The sequence below is a fragment of the Lingula anatina genome, chromosome 10 (assembly GCF_051362555.1).
Source record: "Lingula anatina isolate TDL-2025a chromosome 10, LinAna3.0, whole genome shotgun sequence".
Classification (NCBI taxonomy): domain Eukaryota; kingdom Metazoa; phylum Brachiopoda; class Lingulata; order Lingulida; family Lingulidae; genus Lingula; species Lingula anatina.
The window spans coordinates 16,450,442-16,465,865 of NC_141776.1; the positions used below are offsets into that span (position 1 = coordinate 16,450,442).

At 34.5% G+C, this 15,424-nt stretch overlaps 2 protein-coding genes across 2 annotated transcripts in view; one reads left to right on the top strand and one right to left on the bottom strand.

Moving 5' to 3' along the window:
• The first annotated feature begins 82 nt into the window (after positions 1 to 82).
• Positions 83 to 6,339, top strand: LOC106181364 (uncharacterized protein C5orf34 homolog). The gene is made up of 12 exons (XM_013565732.2): positions 83 to 278; positions 852 to 999; positions 1,464 to 1,603; positions 2,085 to 2,187; positions 2,359 to 3,145; positions 3,378 to 3,492; positions 3,729 to 3,887; positions 4,088 to 4,294; positions 4,773 to 4,915; positions 5,277 to 5,378; positions 5,609 to 5,649; positions 5,761 to 6,339. The coding sequence occupies exons 2-12, from the start codon at positions 852 to 854 to the stop codon at positions 6,015 to 6,017; spliced, it is 2,202 nt and encodes a 733-aa protein (XP_013421186.2). The 5' UTR covers positions 83 to 278; the 3' UTR covers positions 6,018 to 6,339.
• Positions 6,340 to 6,602: 263 nt separating this feature from the next.
• Positions 6,603 to 15,424, bottom strand: part of LOC106177186 (propionyl-CoA carboxylase beta chain, mitochondrial) — a 39,752-nt gene continuing 30,930 nt past the window's right edge. Inside the window, exons 9-17 of the mRNA XM_013559890.3 lie at positions 11,989 to 12,055; positions 11,590 to 11,710; positions 11,018 to 11,099; positions 10,507 to 10,630; positions 10,089 to 10,196; positions 9,580 to 9,680; positions 9,174 to 9,272; positions 8,698 to 8,797; positions 6,603 to 8,176 (exon numbers count right to left, since the gene is read on the bottom strand). Of these exons, the coding sequence (XP_013415344.1) occupies positions 8,055 to 8,176; positions 8,698 to 8,797; positions 9,174 to 9,272; positions 9,580 to 9,680; positions 10,089 to 10,196; positions 10,507 to 10,630; positions 11,018 to 11,099; positions 11,590 to 11,710; positions 11,989 to 12,055 (924 nt within the window). The 3' untranslated portion in view covers positions 6,603 to 8,054. The remainder of the gene's footprint in view (positions 8,177 to 8,697; positions 8,798 to 9,173; positions 9,273 to 9,579; positions 9,681 to 10,088; positions 10,197 to 10,506; positions 10,631 to 11,017; positions 11,100 to 11,589; positions 11,711 to 11,988; positions 12,056 to 15,424) is intronic.

The window sequence follows — 15,424 nt, forward strand, 5'->3', positions numbered from 1 at the left end:
CACCAATTCGTACCATATTAGTAAATTTTCTTTATTAGAAAATAATTTTATGTACGTTAAACTAACAGTCTGCTTTTCTTTCTTCAAAAAATATTCCTTTTTGTTCTTAGGAATAAGTCACAAAACGACTTTCAAGAGGATTGCGCGAATTGTGAAACTGACACTTTGGTTTATTGAACTTTTTTCTAGGCTAAGGCGAATCCATATCGACCAAGACCTCGAAAAAAGTCACATTTGAAGGGGATACCAAACCAGGACGTTTTCGTCCTTATGAAAAGGTGGCGTTTTTGTTTAAAATTTATACACAGCAATATACAGTGCACCAGTAGTTCAAGTTGTATTTTGTTTCAGGAAGGGGTAGAGAGGGGGAGTGGTCTAGAAAAAAATTGCACAAATATTCTCAGTTCAATGAATTACAGTGCAAATACCATTTAGTGTTACTTTATTATTACTGATGTATTCTGTTTACTGAAAGTTAGCATTACATCTGTATGGTCAGCAGGTGCTTTAAGGTTCAAACCCTGCAGTAGTGACAATACAATGCACTGATCACCTTGTTATATTAAGGCCTATGAAACTGATTTAATGCATATTTTCTGGATATAGCAGCATTTTTTTTTTTTTTTTTTGGATTTTCCCCATGGGCATTAATTTTGGGTTACCCAATGGATGTCACCATAAAAATAAATCAATGTGGCCTAATGTTAATTTTTAAATATCCATTCATGATTGCATGTTAGAGGAACTATCATTTAATGTATATACATGTATGTTATTAAACACCAAATTATTTGAATTACATAGGCACCAGTATATATTTGTTTTATATTATCCACTATTTCTCTATCCAGATGTCTGCTGCGGCCACCCAGTTTGTGCTGTATAGCAATGATGCAGTGGAAGTGATGTACACAGATGGCTGTAAGCTCCAGATGTCTCCCTGTGGAAGTGCCTTTGTACATGATCAACCACCTGGCCATGGGCAACATACACTGCATGGTGAGAGTAATGACATACAGATAGGGGGCAGTAGCAATAGTCTGAAGGTTCAACAGTCCGAATGTTCATTGGTCCGAAAGTTCACTATAAAACCTTCGGACCAATGAACCCTTGATTAAAAAAACGATGAAAATGTTCCCATGATTTTCGGACCAATGAACCTTCCGACTATTGAGACACCTCCAACTACTAGTATGAAAAGTCAGCATCACATAAGTTAATCAGTAACAGTCACTTCTGGTACATATTTTGGGTAAATGACCTCAAAATATCTTTATATAATTTATATCACACTGACTTTGGTGTGTTTTTTTATCAAAGTATGGAAAAAATGCAAAGAGCAAATTAAGATAAATTTACTGATTTCAGTTCCAAATATGTATTTATGGTGTGAAAAACAGCCTTACTAGTATTCAGTACTAGTATTTGATTACATGTGCTAATATACAGTATATGTTGTATAGGTATAAGAAGAATCCAGCAGCGCTGTATGTATGTGACCAGTGAATACAGGGAGAAAGTACTGGCAGCTTTGGAGTTCAGGAACAGATTTGCTGAGAGGCCTTATTTATGCAGAGAACTCATTGCCAGAGAGAACATACTGGTATGGTCGCACCTACATGTACCGAACACATTTTCCATAATTATTTCTGATACGTCCGTTGTATTTTGTTTGAGTTTGATACTTTTTTTTTGCGATAATTTAAGGCATTGATTTTTAATTTTAGACACTGATTTTTTTGTAAAATGGGTCCTGATTGCACAAACTATTTTCAATTCAATCTCATTTGTGTTTTATACTCCCATGCATTCCATTATATGTATGTACTAGTATTAACAAAATTGAATGAAATCTTACACCATTCCCATAGATTTTAGATCGATCTATCCCTGTGGGGAGTCTCACTAGATTACTGTCAGCTTAGCCGGCTTAAGCGTCTGTCCCACCGACTAAAAGCTGTAAGAGGGTAGTTAACTATGGTGTGCGCTCGGCTGACTGCAATTTAGCATGAACCCCCAGGGAGTTAGGTCGATCTAAATCTAAATCTCTGGATCGATCTAAATCTCTGGGAATGCACCCTTAGAGCCTGCATGCAGACAAAGTGGAGGTGTCCTGGTCATCCACTATAGAGTCAATACAGTGGACATTACTGGACAGTGGATCTGTGAAAGTGACCGCTGATGAAGGTATGTACAATGCATCTCTGTACAAGCTCCCCACCTGACATCCCAAGTATAATGTCCAAGTATCAAGTGTTTTGTTACATTTTATTCTCTCCTGTTTGGTTTACTGAAAATTTATTTATTTATTTATTTATTTATTTATTTATTTATTTATTCATTCATTCATTCTTACAGAGTTTTCACACCTAGTCCTGTCTCCTCACGGTCAAGATTTCACTGTCCACTTCTTGGCAAAACTCAGCCAGAAACGACCAAGACAGCTCACAGAAAGTCTGGAAATGTCTAGAAGTCTACTCCAAGATGGCTACAAAGCTGATAATAAGGATGGTCACCAAGGCAACAAGAGGGCGCCATCTAGTGTGGAATACATGACAGCTTCTCCTGAATTGAATAAAAGAAGCATATCTGTAATGGATGACCCTGATGGTAATGATACTGTTGCACACGCAGAGGCTGGAAAATCCAAATGGGACTATGTGTGGATGAGTCAGCATTTTTCTGTGAAAAAGTACCCAGAATGCTGGAGACAGCCTCTCAAGCTGGCTGAACAAATCTGGCACAGAAGTCTGAAAAAAGATGACGATTCCAAGGATGTTGCACATTCAAGTGGAGAGAGTGACGGTGACATTCATAATGATAATTGCACATGTCAACTAATGAAGGATAGTGCAGATGCAGACATCCCACAGAAAGGTCACAAATTTGGAAAGAAGTCATTGGGCAGTGGGGAAAAAGTCAACTACAAGGCAAATACGTGTAGCTGTAGAAGTCAAAATCCATCTCAGCATGAATCACAATATGTGTATAAATTAAAGTCTTCCTTGCCTCACTCTCTCCCCTCAAACTGTTCTGCTCTCCACTTACACAAATGGAAGGCAGCAGATGCCCCACTAGTTAACCTTGACCTTGGGGTCTTCTGGAGCAAGGTCAAGGTTGCTTGCGTAGGAGGAGTTGTTTACAGGTAAATATATAAACAAACTGGTTGAAAATATATCTTCAATATTTCTGTTTTTCTGCTTATCAGTATCAGCCAAGTTATTGCATAGAGTTTTTTGTTTTATTTATGTATTTATTTATTTTTATTTTTGTTTTCATTTTTTTTACAAACAGTTGAATTATTTATAAATATTTTATAATTTTGTATTTTCTTACTTCATGCACATGTTATGTTATAATATGTGTACATTTCCCAGGTGTTTGTACTCCCCCTGCCCCAGTATTGAGATCTATCCAGGGGATGGGTCACTACTCAGGTCCCAGGGAGCAGCAGGAGTTTTCTTTACACAGTATATTTACAAGGAGGGAAAGGTAACCTGTCAGTGATGCAGAATATTTTAATATTAAATTAAAATTTGTAAAGGAAACAACTTTTTTTATCTAGTGGACAACAAGTATTTGCATATGAGAAAATGTCAGATAACTTTTTCTTTTTATTAGCAGTTTTTTTTATTGATATTACAAAGGGTACACACAAAGAAACAGTTACACAAGATGCTTTTCATATTTACACACATCATTTCCCTGTATTTATCATTATTTATCAGGTTGAAGAACGAGTTCATTCAGTGAAGACTCCCCCACCAGACACAGCCTTTGCCAGGTACTCTGTGAGAAGACTGATCAGGGCAGGGGCCCAGCTGCTGAACTCTGTGCTGCAGGACTCTCTGTCTCTTAGTGGAGGACAGGAAAACTGCTGCTGGAAGGTGAGGCAGCTGTCTGTTTGTCTTTTGTTCTTCCTACCCACATTCCCTCTTTCTCATTCTACATGTAGCTTCTTTTCCACCTTCTTGCTCTCTCTCGCTTTCTCTTGCTTCTCCCCCCCTCATGTTCTTTCTCCATTTTTTTCTCACTCCCTGTGGCATTACAGTAATTTATATTTGAATAATGCAGAACATTTTTTCAGGAAACTCCAAAGATGGATAAAATCCACGAACCATTATCCACTGTCCTCCTTGAAGAAGCTCAGGTTGACGGGATAGGGCGTTTCCTGGCCTACTCTGACGGTAGAATCAGGATAACCTTTACAGATAGAACATGCCTCGATATGTTGTGTGATTTTAGCAGGCGCGTCAATGTGTGTAAGAAACACAGCCCTGAAAAAGTTAGCCAGGTAGGTTGATTTATTATAATAACTATGGTTTTCTTCCTAATGGTGGCATTGATATTAGTAGCTTAATTGTGTAATGATTATGTGATGGTTTGGACAACTAGGCTGTTGGTGTTGTGCTTTTTGTATTTTTAAAATTGCAAGACATGGGGAAGTTGACGTTCAGATAATATTACAGATATGAAGTATTGATGCAGTTTGTAAGGTGATACGTAAGTACTTTTATCTTGAATCCAAAAGTTCTGCCTACTACATGAAAATAGATATTGCTTTTGGTGCCCAACTTTGCCCATGGAAGCAAGGTGAACATTTGATACTACCCATTGAATTAGACATTTCTGTGACCAGCTAGTAACAGTTTACTGTCCAAACACAGTAGCAGTTTATATTTCAGTTTTACCATAATATACTTCAGTTCTTGGTTAATAACTTCACTGTATTTGGAAACTGAAAATGTCAGTATTTAGCTGTATACTTTCAGATGGTTGAGCCCTCCAGGCATCCTCCAGCCTCACTGATGTACAGGGGCAGACCCTCCGAGCTCGTCCCTGGTCTGTGTCGACTACTACTGCCATCTGGTGTCTATAAAACTGTTCCTGCTGCGCAACCTGGCAACTATGCTAAGTATGTAGGATAATAATGTATTTCAGGGTCGGTCCATAAGACACCAAAATATTTTTGTTATATCACTGGTGCACACATTTTATGAAATATTTGCATAACTTTTTTATATCACTTAATTAATGTTGATTTCTTTCCATAACAGAGGGTACTTAAGTAATAATGCAAAGCAGCAGAAAATGATGCCAAAGTTATGTAAATATAATTTCAAAATATGTCCCATTATATATATTCCAGAAAAGAAAAGTCCAAATGCATAATCATTAGTTTTTTACATTGCTTATTTTATAAACTCTGTTTTAGATATTAATGAGAACAGTTTCTAGATTAAACACATTTCTGAAGATGTAAATGTCTTAACCAGGTATGTGAGAGTAGCTGAAGAGTGGGCCGAGTGGGTAAATACGTTGCCTGGTGAACGCAAAGACTTCTACAAAGACACAGTCTATGATCCAGTGAAACAAAGGTAGGCAAAACAAGTGTTCAGGAAGATTGATATGGTAAGAAAATTAAATTTCCGTGTCAGCACAGTTGTGGTTATTACAGTTGTACAATATACTTGCAGTAATACAGCAGTTTTTAAGTAAAAGATGTTATGATGAGAAAATAGGGACACTATAGGAATGTTACTTTGTTACAGATACCTCACAGCACTATACTGAAGAACAGTTTATTATGATCGCTTTTGCTTTGCAGGTCCATCCAGTCAGAGTTGAAGAAAATTCAGTGTTTCAATTGTATCCTTATGAAAAACGCATATCACTTGAAATTAAGAAATTAAAATAAATTGTCTAGAACATATATAAATTGAAATGCTTCATTTGAAAATGTTCCTTGATCAAAGCCAGATATCCTTGAAAATAGCCATCCATTTACCCATTTGAAAAGTGACAACCAAGGCAGACGACACCCAGAAAGTCAGGTAACAAGTTATGTGACCAGTCATGTGACAGTATCAGAGCAGCAAGAGAACTGGTCTGGTGGTGGCTCCTTGACAAAGCATATGGATATGGAGACTTCTGTAAGAATGGCTCTGCAGAGATCAAAACAAGCATTGCAAGATATAGATAATATACTTGCTTCCAAGCCTAAGATACTACATTAGTAGGCGGAGCATGAAAATGAAATCCATTTGTCAAAATAGCAGATTCACAAATATTAAATTCTAGTTCATATGCTAAGCTGACTGTCTTATAATGGCATCATTGATTATTTACTTCAGCATTTTTGGTGTAAATTTATTGACACATTAAGATAAAATTTGTGCAAATTATTCCTTTATTTTAAATTAAGATGTTTGAAATAACTGACCAGTTTTAATTGGTTAAAACCCAAGTACAGTTTTTGCAAAAACGCCTTGTGCCCAACGTCATAATAGCAGAAAGAGACTTTGTAGGATTAATCAGAAATAAAATATTATTTTATCATTTTGTTGATTTTTATTAATCATGACTTTTTTTTTGCTATAATTTTTAATGCAAAATGCTTCATGTGTTGATTATCTACAAAATAAATTCATAATATATTCATTATAAAGGATAACATTTTTAAGCAAATGCAAGTTGGATAGAATTTCAAAACAGGATGAGCACATAATGAGGAATAAGAAAAGCTGTGTCGTACATAAGCATATTTTTAGATCTGCTGAAACTGAGTTGTACACCTTTATAAACAGCAAGAAAATCCAGAATTGATAAAGCTGTGCGTTTATTACAATGCTGCAGTGTACATCTTGTAATAGTTGAATCTGCTGTAATATTATCATGATCAAAGCTACTGCTTTATACTGACACATTCAAACTGGTTCTTTATCAGCATTTTCCACCAACTGTTATGTTGGTAAAACGAAATGTCAATGATTAGAATGTATAAAATCAATCCAACTTTTATCAATTCATATGCTGTTTCATGGAAATCGTTCTTGAAAAACTATTTGTACAGCATCAAAACATTTTAAAAATCACATTTAACAAATATAATACATGAAATGTCATAGTATCATATCACCAATTACAACAATAGCATACAAATATAGCATACTATAATAGTATTTGAGCCTAGAAATATACTGAGGCAAGCATAGCAAACTCGAATGGATATGCATTTGCTGTATATTGTACCTGCCAACTAATATTTCCATTAGACAATTTTCACATAAAATCAGAAAATTTAAATCACATCAACACTCACAGTCTTGATGTGTGAATAAAACCAAACTTTCTGATTGTTGGAAATTTGGTAAGCAAACATCATCCAAATGATATTTGGGAAGCAGAATTAGATATAACATGCCCAAGATAGAAAAAAATAGTTTACAAAATGATGCCTTGAAGGGCATTTTAACAAATTGCTCAGTATATAATATCAGTGTTTGTTTATTTATACTCTAGACAATTCAAATACATATAATAATAGTAATGATGACTATAATAACAATAATAATTGCCTGGTGTCCCCTTTAAGTTCTCCAATCAGATATAATAAACTGAATCCAACTTCCTATAAACAATCTCTTAAACTGCAGTGCATTCCCAACAAAAACTACAACTGACAATATCCCCCACTTTCAAAAAAAAAAAAAAAAACAAAAAAAAAAAACACCAACTAAAGACCTATATGCTGACAACTGAGAGCATTGTTCAATGATCAGAAAATAATGTTTAGAATTTCATTCAAATTTCAAGTGCATGGATCACCTTGCCTTCTGATAGGCAAAATTACTGTAAAAATGCCACTATATTACACATACAGTAGACCTCCCATATATCATGTTCTAATTGACACTGGCAATTTTTGTGCTAAGTTGGTTATGTGAATATACTGTTCCTTGTTGTCAGACGGGACTGGGACATCTGGGATTAAGTACACTATGGGGTAGTGTCCAGTTAAAGAGAGATGTATAATATGTGAAGTCTACTGTATATGTAAGCTGGAAGAAGAACAAATGTACAAGTGTACAGTCATTATCATGGTATCTATATGTTTATCCTTATCTAAATCACTTCACTCTCTCCACAACAATATTATTAACTTATACTCCAGCTTGCAGTATATGACATTTCAATGATATTTCCAGTGTGTTTACATAAGCTGAAGCACCTGATGACAAACGACCTTGACTTGTGCGAGAAAGAGGCCATCTTTACAGAGGGATATTTCCGTGTTTCTTCCAGGGGTTTTCTTGCTTCTTGCTCTGTAGGAGCGCCAGGTCCTGGTTGATACGTTTCCTAGTGGTGTGAGGCATGATGATGTCATCAACATAGCCTGGAAGCAAAAACCAGAATTATACTTTCAAATATACGAGATGGGACAGGTTAACATGTAATTAAGACACTACAGGGAGAAGGGGGGAGGGGGCTAGCTTTTCAAAAGGGCCATCTAAATGGTTCCTGGATTGCTTGCTTGCTAAAGCCTAGGATACAGAGAATATAATAAAGGGTGGATATTGCCATGGCTAAACTGGAATCATTTCAAAATGGCAATACAAGAAAAGTAATTTATTTTCAAATAACATAATATAAAATGAACAATGTCATGGCTAAAAAATGACTATAGAATCTGTGATTAATTTTTAAAAAAAACTAATGGATATATATGACTTGTTATATATAGTGAAATGGGTTATGAGGTATTTCATGATGTGATATTCATGCAATGAAAAATCAGATGAATTTTAAATTAATGATATGCTGAGAAATGCCACAGGTGTAAGTAACATGAGTTGGAACTTCAAAGAAGAAGAAAAATATTAATAAAAAATATTTCAACAAATAAACAATTATTACCTCTGACAGCAGCTGGGAAAGGATTTGAGAATGACTCCACATATTCCTTCTCTGCTGCTGATCTTTTCTGTTCATCACGGAAAATAATCTGCACTGCTCCCTGAAATGTAAAAATAGTACACCATTCTTTAAGATCCAAAATTGTTATTATTTCACTTCTTCCTGCATTAATTATTTTTTGGCTGAAATTTAGGTGACTGACACTCATGCAATTTAATCTGTTTGCAGTCTGGCAATGTTGATTTGGCATTAGACGGTTGTTCCAGATTTGATAATGTTGCTGTCTCCTTGCAAAGACCTCTACTGGTCACTGACGGTTTACGGGTGCAAAAAACCATCTCAGTAACTAGAGCAATCATTTTTTCACAGATACTTAAAGTCCAAAGACAGATTTTAAAAACTTTGTGTATAAACTAGTTTATCAACTAAATGCCTAATGATAATCATAAACTCCTCAAACCATCCATTGTAGTTACCTGTGCTCCCATTACTGCCACTTCAGCTGTTGGCCAGGTATAGTTCGTATCACCACGGAGATGTTTTGAACTCATGACACAATAGGCTCCACCATATGCCTACCACAAATGATAAAAAAGGAGTTATTATTGTGAAAGGATTGTTGGATTTATGACAAAAAAGTTATCAGCTAATCAATGAAACCATTTCATTTGGATGATTGTGATTTGCTAACAACAGGAAAAATGATGAAATAATTCTTATTATTTGGACATTGTAAATTTTACAGAAAGAAAAAAAAAAACAAGATCATCTTATATGCTGCATTCTAAATTTATTCTACATTTCATACTAATAGTCAACAATTATAAAAGAACAATATAACTTCTGTATGTAAATAAATATTAATTTAAATTCAATTTTTACCTTTCTTGTGATGACAGTGATTTTAGGAACTGTAGCCTCAGCATAGGCATAGATGAACTTGGCACCATGACGGATAATACCTCCATATTCTTGATTGGTACCTTGAAAGAAATGCCTGATGTTAATCTATCAGTATCAATTTGAAATTAAGTGCTTCACATCATACTTATGAAATATTTATATCCCCAGTTTGGTGCATCATTTTAAAGGTTTTTTTTTTCAAAAGCATCATATTGTTAAGCATCTGTTTAGGCATCAAAAACAAATTTATAAACATGACAACCATGTGCCACACAACAGCCACAGATTTTAGAATGTTTTAACATAGCAATGGGAAGCTTTAAAGAATAATTTCCATGTATATAAAATAGGTTTTTCTTTGTCTCTATTCTGATGATAAAAACATACCCTTTAGGTAAAAAACGTTTTAAAAATTAGTCTTAATAGAAACAACTTTTTAAATTATTTGTAAATACTATGGTGTTTTCTGGTGTTTCATCTTCACCAACCTGGCAGGAATCCTGGGACGTCCACAAATGTGATGAGAGGAATATTGAACGCGTCACAGAACCTCACAAACCTGGCTCCTTTCACTGAAGAGTTGATGTCAAGACAACCTAGGGCACAAATAAAACAGTTATTAGCAGCACACACAGAAATAATATGCATATAGGCTATGACTAGGTGGACCTGCATTTATAGTTTCCTGAGTTTTCCATCATCATATCTAACAAGTAAAACTTACAGCAATATCATAACTAACACAATGTGACATATCGATATGTGTTTCTACTCAATAAAAAACACTTGGAAAAAATAAAATGTCTGTATTGTACAGTGCAGTACAAGTTATATGTTTTTATGCTCTGTATAAAGTATTAAAGTAGCAGTGGAGGGCAAAGTAAACAAACACAGTGATATGCGTACCTGCAGCAACTTTGGGGTTATTACCCACAATGCCTACTGTTCTTCCTGCCATACGTGCAAAGCCAACTATGATGTTCTTAGCAAAGTTTGGCATGATCTCAAAGAAGTCTCTCTCATCAACAACCTTGGGAAGAATAAAATTGCAAGTTTTGAAAACGTGACTGAATCAGATTTAGGCATGAAAATAAAACAATTAAGTTAAATTTGGTCCATATTTTGAATTTATGATGTAACAAGGTGAAGGAAGAGAGAGAGCGTAAACAATTTTTGATAATTTGATATTTCATTACCCACTGCAACGATAGTACTGTCTTAATTTTCTATCAACGTTTCAATGATAGAAGCTCTACAAACATCAAAGACATCAGTCCAGCATGAGAACTCAAATTAATTAATTCATTAATAAAATTTAAAATCAATTCACATATTTAAATAAATACATAGATAAATACATATATAAATGCATGAATATAACATCCATATATAAGAGGTATTTTATTCTGTCTCCTACCCCATATATGACATCATGCATGTCATAGGCTGCGGTGCTCTCCAGTGGGACGACAGTTTCAAGTCCTGGAACATCTCTGTCCCTGAATCAAATAGATATAATATAACATATGTTAGACCACTATCTGTCAATACCACATGTATATGAGATACTCAATTCTATGCATTTTGTTTTTTTTTTCTATGCATTTTGTTAAGAAACTTTAACAGAAATGTTACATAAATCATGAATTTACAATGGTTAGAAGCGTTTCATGAAGGCACCATATGATTTAATAAAATATATATAAAACAATTTTCGATCGCCTCATCTCTCTATTTCTCAGCGGAGGCAATTTCAATTGTTTAAATGCTTAACAAACAGTTCCAGATCTGTCAAACCATGTGACCTTGTTACACAAAGTTCCAGATTTGTCAAACCATGTGACCTTGTTACACAAAGTTCCAGATTTGTCAAACCATGTGACCTTGTTATACACAGTTCCAAACCTCTGTTAGACCTATCATTACACATATGCAATCATCTCTTGAAAAATATTTCTGTGACTCTGACTGACAACCATGTAATCTTACCATGGATCATCGTAATCTCTCATAGGAGATGGATCTTTGTTACTTAGAGGAAGGAAATTGAACAGCTCTCTCAGTTTCTCAAGGGCTTCCACATCATTGGCAAAAGCTCCATGTGCCACTCCTGAAACAACATTTGAGATGATCATGTTTTTAGGTATTTTCCACCAATAAGATTAAATATTACATAGGTATATAAAATGGTACAACAAAGGCATTTACATTAAAGATACCTCTTTGGAAAATTGACTGAAAAAGTGACAGTGTGTTCTTGTATACACTATTCTTTATGACAAAGATATTTCACTCTTTGTGCTGACATGGGTCTTCAATTATATTTCGATATATTATACTCATTAAAAAAAGTCAAACTTAAAATTTTGCATCTCAATATTTTCTTACCTGACACAGATGTGTGAGTTTTAGCTCCTCCAAGCTCTTCTTGTGTCACATCCTCATTTGTAACAGCCTAGAAAACACAATAAAAACATAATCAGTGCAATATTTGCAAGCACAATAGTCACACCTTCAACAGCATTACTAAAATATCTGAGAACATAACTGTCATATTTGCAACCAGCAGAACCAAATTTCTGACTTTTTTGTATAATCCCTGGAATTAAAAAAAATTTATGAGTAATATCCTAGAATATCAACCGTATATGGTGAAAGTATGCCTTTGTTTGGAAAATACAACATTACCATCTCTTCCAGAAAATATAACAGAAGTTGAGGTACTAGTTAGAGAAAAACAAATCAATGAAGAAAATTCAAGCAAAGAGCGAGAAAAAAAATGTATAATATGACACAGTCTCAACACCTTATAAAACATGAGAAACTAAAACAGATCAATGAGAATCAGATCAGCTACAAAAAGATAGCACTTATGAGGCACGGCTAGCAGTAGAACAACAGTGATCAATATCCAACAAAAACAGTTTAATTTTCTCAAGAGGGCAGTTGCAGAAGAAAAAACAGACAACCCCTGAAAACTGATCCTATTGATTTTTGTGTCTGTGCACACCAGATCTGTGTAAGCTATACTCTGGGAGTTAGGAACCCACTGTATTTAAACTGTAAATAAGAATGCACAAAGAAAGGATGTTGCATGTAAAAGCACACATGTTAGAGTAGCAGCAGCCTATGCACCGGTGATAAAAGATACATGTATATGATATAATGAAATCCAATGGGAAGATACATGTATGAAGCCATGGATATTCCTTTAAATTCTTGCAGAAAATGCTGATAGCAGAGAGTTGAGAGTAATCACTGAAACTCAATGTTGTGAAAAGAGCTAGCTGAGACAAATGATCTGAGAAAAAAGTAATTAAAATCACCCTTGCAACCTGTGCCTGTAAGCTGTAAATTCGCTCTTAGCAGAGACCAAAATGAATTATACAGATGAGGTGCTTTAAAAGAAGGAAAAAAAGCCCTTTAACTCATCCATCAGATAGACAAGGTTAATCAACCAGGATGTGAGGTATCTCTGTGTGCAAAGAATGGTAGAAATACCCTGAGACTCCACAGTGACTAGGACATCTAACTCACTGAATAATAAATCTGGTGGTCTGTTGAAGCCTCTTCAGTTCATTTCCATTTTGAATCGTCCCCTGAAGCTTACGTCTGATGAGACTCATTCATTAAATAACCAAGGCCGTGCATCATAATTTCACTATTTCTACTAGAAATTAACATCTGTATCATAAACCATCTTAATTTCCCCAGAGCACAGCTTTCCACTACCACACTGCTAACAGGATTGATGTTCATAGAGAAATCTCCCAGTGGTGGACTCTAAATGGTGTTCACTGATAACCAACAAACCAGGCTGCAAATAACCATAGGTGTTGAAATTTCAAGCACTCATATCAATATTAACAAGCATAAAGTCCAATGCAAATAGAACCTTATACAGAAATCACTCATTTGCTAAGAAAAAAAAAGAAGACAATTTAGTCTACTACCTACAGTCCTCTGAACTGCACCACTGGTAAAAAATACTTTATTTGCTACAATTATTCTCATTTTCATGGACCAGAATAAAAAGTGGAAGATATTCTTTCTTCTGATTTTTATGAACTCCATGGACCTCAGCACACATTAAAAAAATTCAACAGCAAACAGCATTTTTTTCAATAAATTTTGCATCGTTTTCCCTGACATTTTTGGCTTTTAATTCTGAGCCGTGTGCAATAAAATTATGCAGTTCTATATGCTCCAGTAGATCAAATATGAACAGACTCTGAGTAACACTATCAATAATGTGTCTGTCTCAATCTTTGTTTATGCTCCCTACACAACATTATAAAATTTTGGAGTGGCCTTCATTAAAATAATGATAATAATATTAATAATAATTGCATCTAAGACCTATTACATATCGTTTCCACTGTTTACTAGATGATATTCTACAATGGTTTAACAGTACAACCCCCATCTGTTTTTCACTGTAAGAAATAAATGCCATTATTGTTTTTTGCTGAAACTTCATCATTATCACCATTATGTTATTATTATTATTATCATCTTTATTATTATAATTATTTAAAATGACCTTCATTATCATGACCACTGATGTCACTTAGTACATTAAACTCACGAGGGATTGAGAAACCATCAGACCAGAGGGCAAAGATCATTAAGCAATGTTCAATTGAGCGTAAGTTTATTTATCTCCCTACTTTCATTAAGTGATGGATAAACCTGGTATTGATGAAGTCATTTAGTGCAGCCAATAGATTATAATTTGACAGTCAACCAAAATGTAAGGTCATTTTTTTTTTAGTTATTTCATGGGTCAATTGGACTCATAATGCTAACTTAACAGATAAAGCTTCAAACAGACTATTATATTTTATCTTAAAAATACTTGTAATGAATGAGACTGCTGAAACAAAGGATTTCACACAAATTGCATTAATCAACCTTTCAACTCAAATTATCTCTGTTTACTGAATTAATTTTGATAAAAAAAAAAGCAAAAAGCATATCAATAAGATCTATGGTTATATATATCCATAAAAATTCTATACCTACGCACATGCATGTGCATATCCCCCCCCCCCCCCCAAAAAAAAAAAAAAAGTGATTTATTCTTGCGTTCCAATTCTGTATATTGTCAAATTACATTAAAACACACTGACCACCTGTTATGTCTTTTAGGCAGGAAACAAAAATGTCACTTAATCATGTGCGGGATTTCCTGTCATGGATATTTTCATGTGAATGTCCTATAGCCTGCAGATGGAACAACTAAACACACTTAAGGCTTATTTCACATTGTCTTTCTTAGCAGTCCAATTTGAATTATGGATACAAGTTTAATCAAATGGGTTCAATTAAAAATCAAGTAATTCTCTTCAAAATATTTAGGACTGAATTCTTTTAGGTCATGACTTGGTTAGACTTTGGTGTAATTCACTTGTTAGTAAGTGGAGGCAAATGTTACATTAAGAGATTTTCTGACTGTAAAATCATTCAAAGTGACAATCAAACTGAAGCATATTTATTGCTTTGGGACTGGGCATTTCTTATTCAAACTTCTATTAAAAAAACACTAAAGATCATTTTGTAACAGAATTTTTCTTCATTCTTCTGTACAAGTAGCTTCTTCCATTTAGAGCATTTTGAATTCAGAAAATCTTGCCTTCACAAAGAGAAATTTATAAATCCACACCAAGAGTCATCTCTCCTTTGATTTTATCCCTTCTAGCATCAATACATAACCCTTACTGAATTCTAAAATAAGACAAAAAAATAGATATTGCCTTGCCGGGTGTTGACACGTACCTCAGGAGACTTCAAAAATGGGAAAGTTATGGGAATTTTTCATTCC

Coding starts and splice junctions, on each gene's coding strand:
- LOC106181364 (XM_013565732.2), top strand. CDS start 852: ATGTCTGCTGCGGCCACCCAGTTTGTGCTGTATAGCAATGATGCAGTG. Junction 1,000..1,463: donor TGGGCAACATACACTGCATG/GTGAGAGTAATG, acceptor TATGTTGTATAG/GTATAAGAAGAATCCAGCAG. Junction 4,295..4,772: donor GCCCTGAAAAAGTTAGCCAG/GTAGGTTGATTT, acceptor GTATACTTTCAG/ATGGTTGAGCCCTCCAGGCA.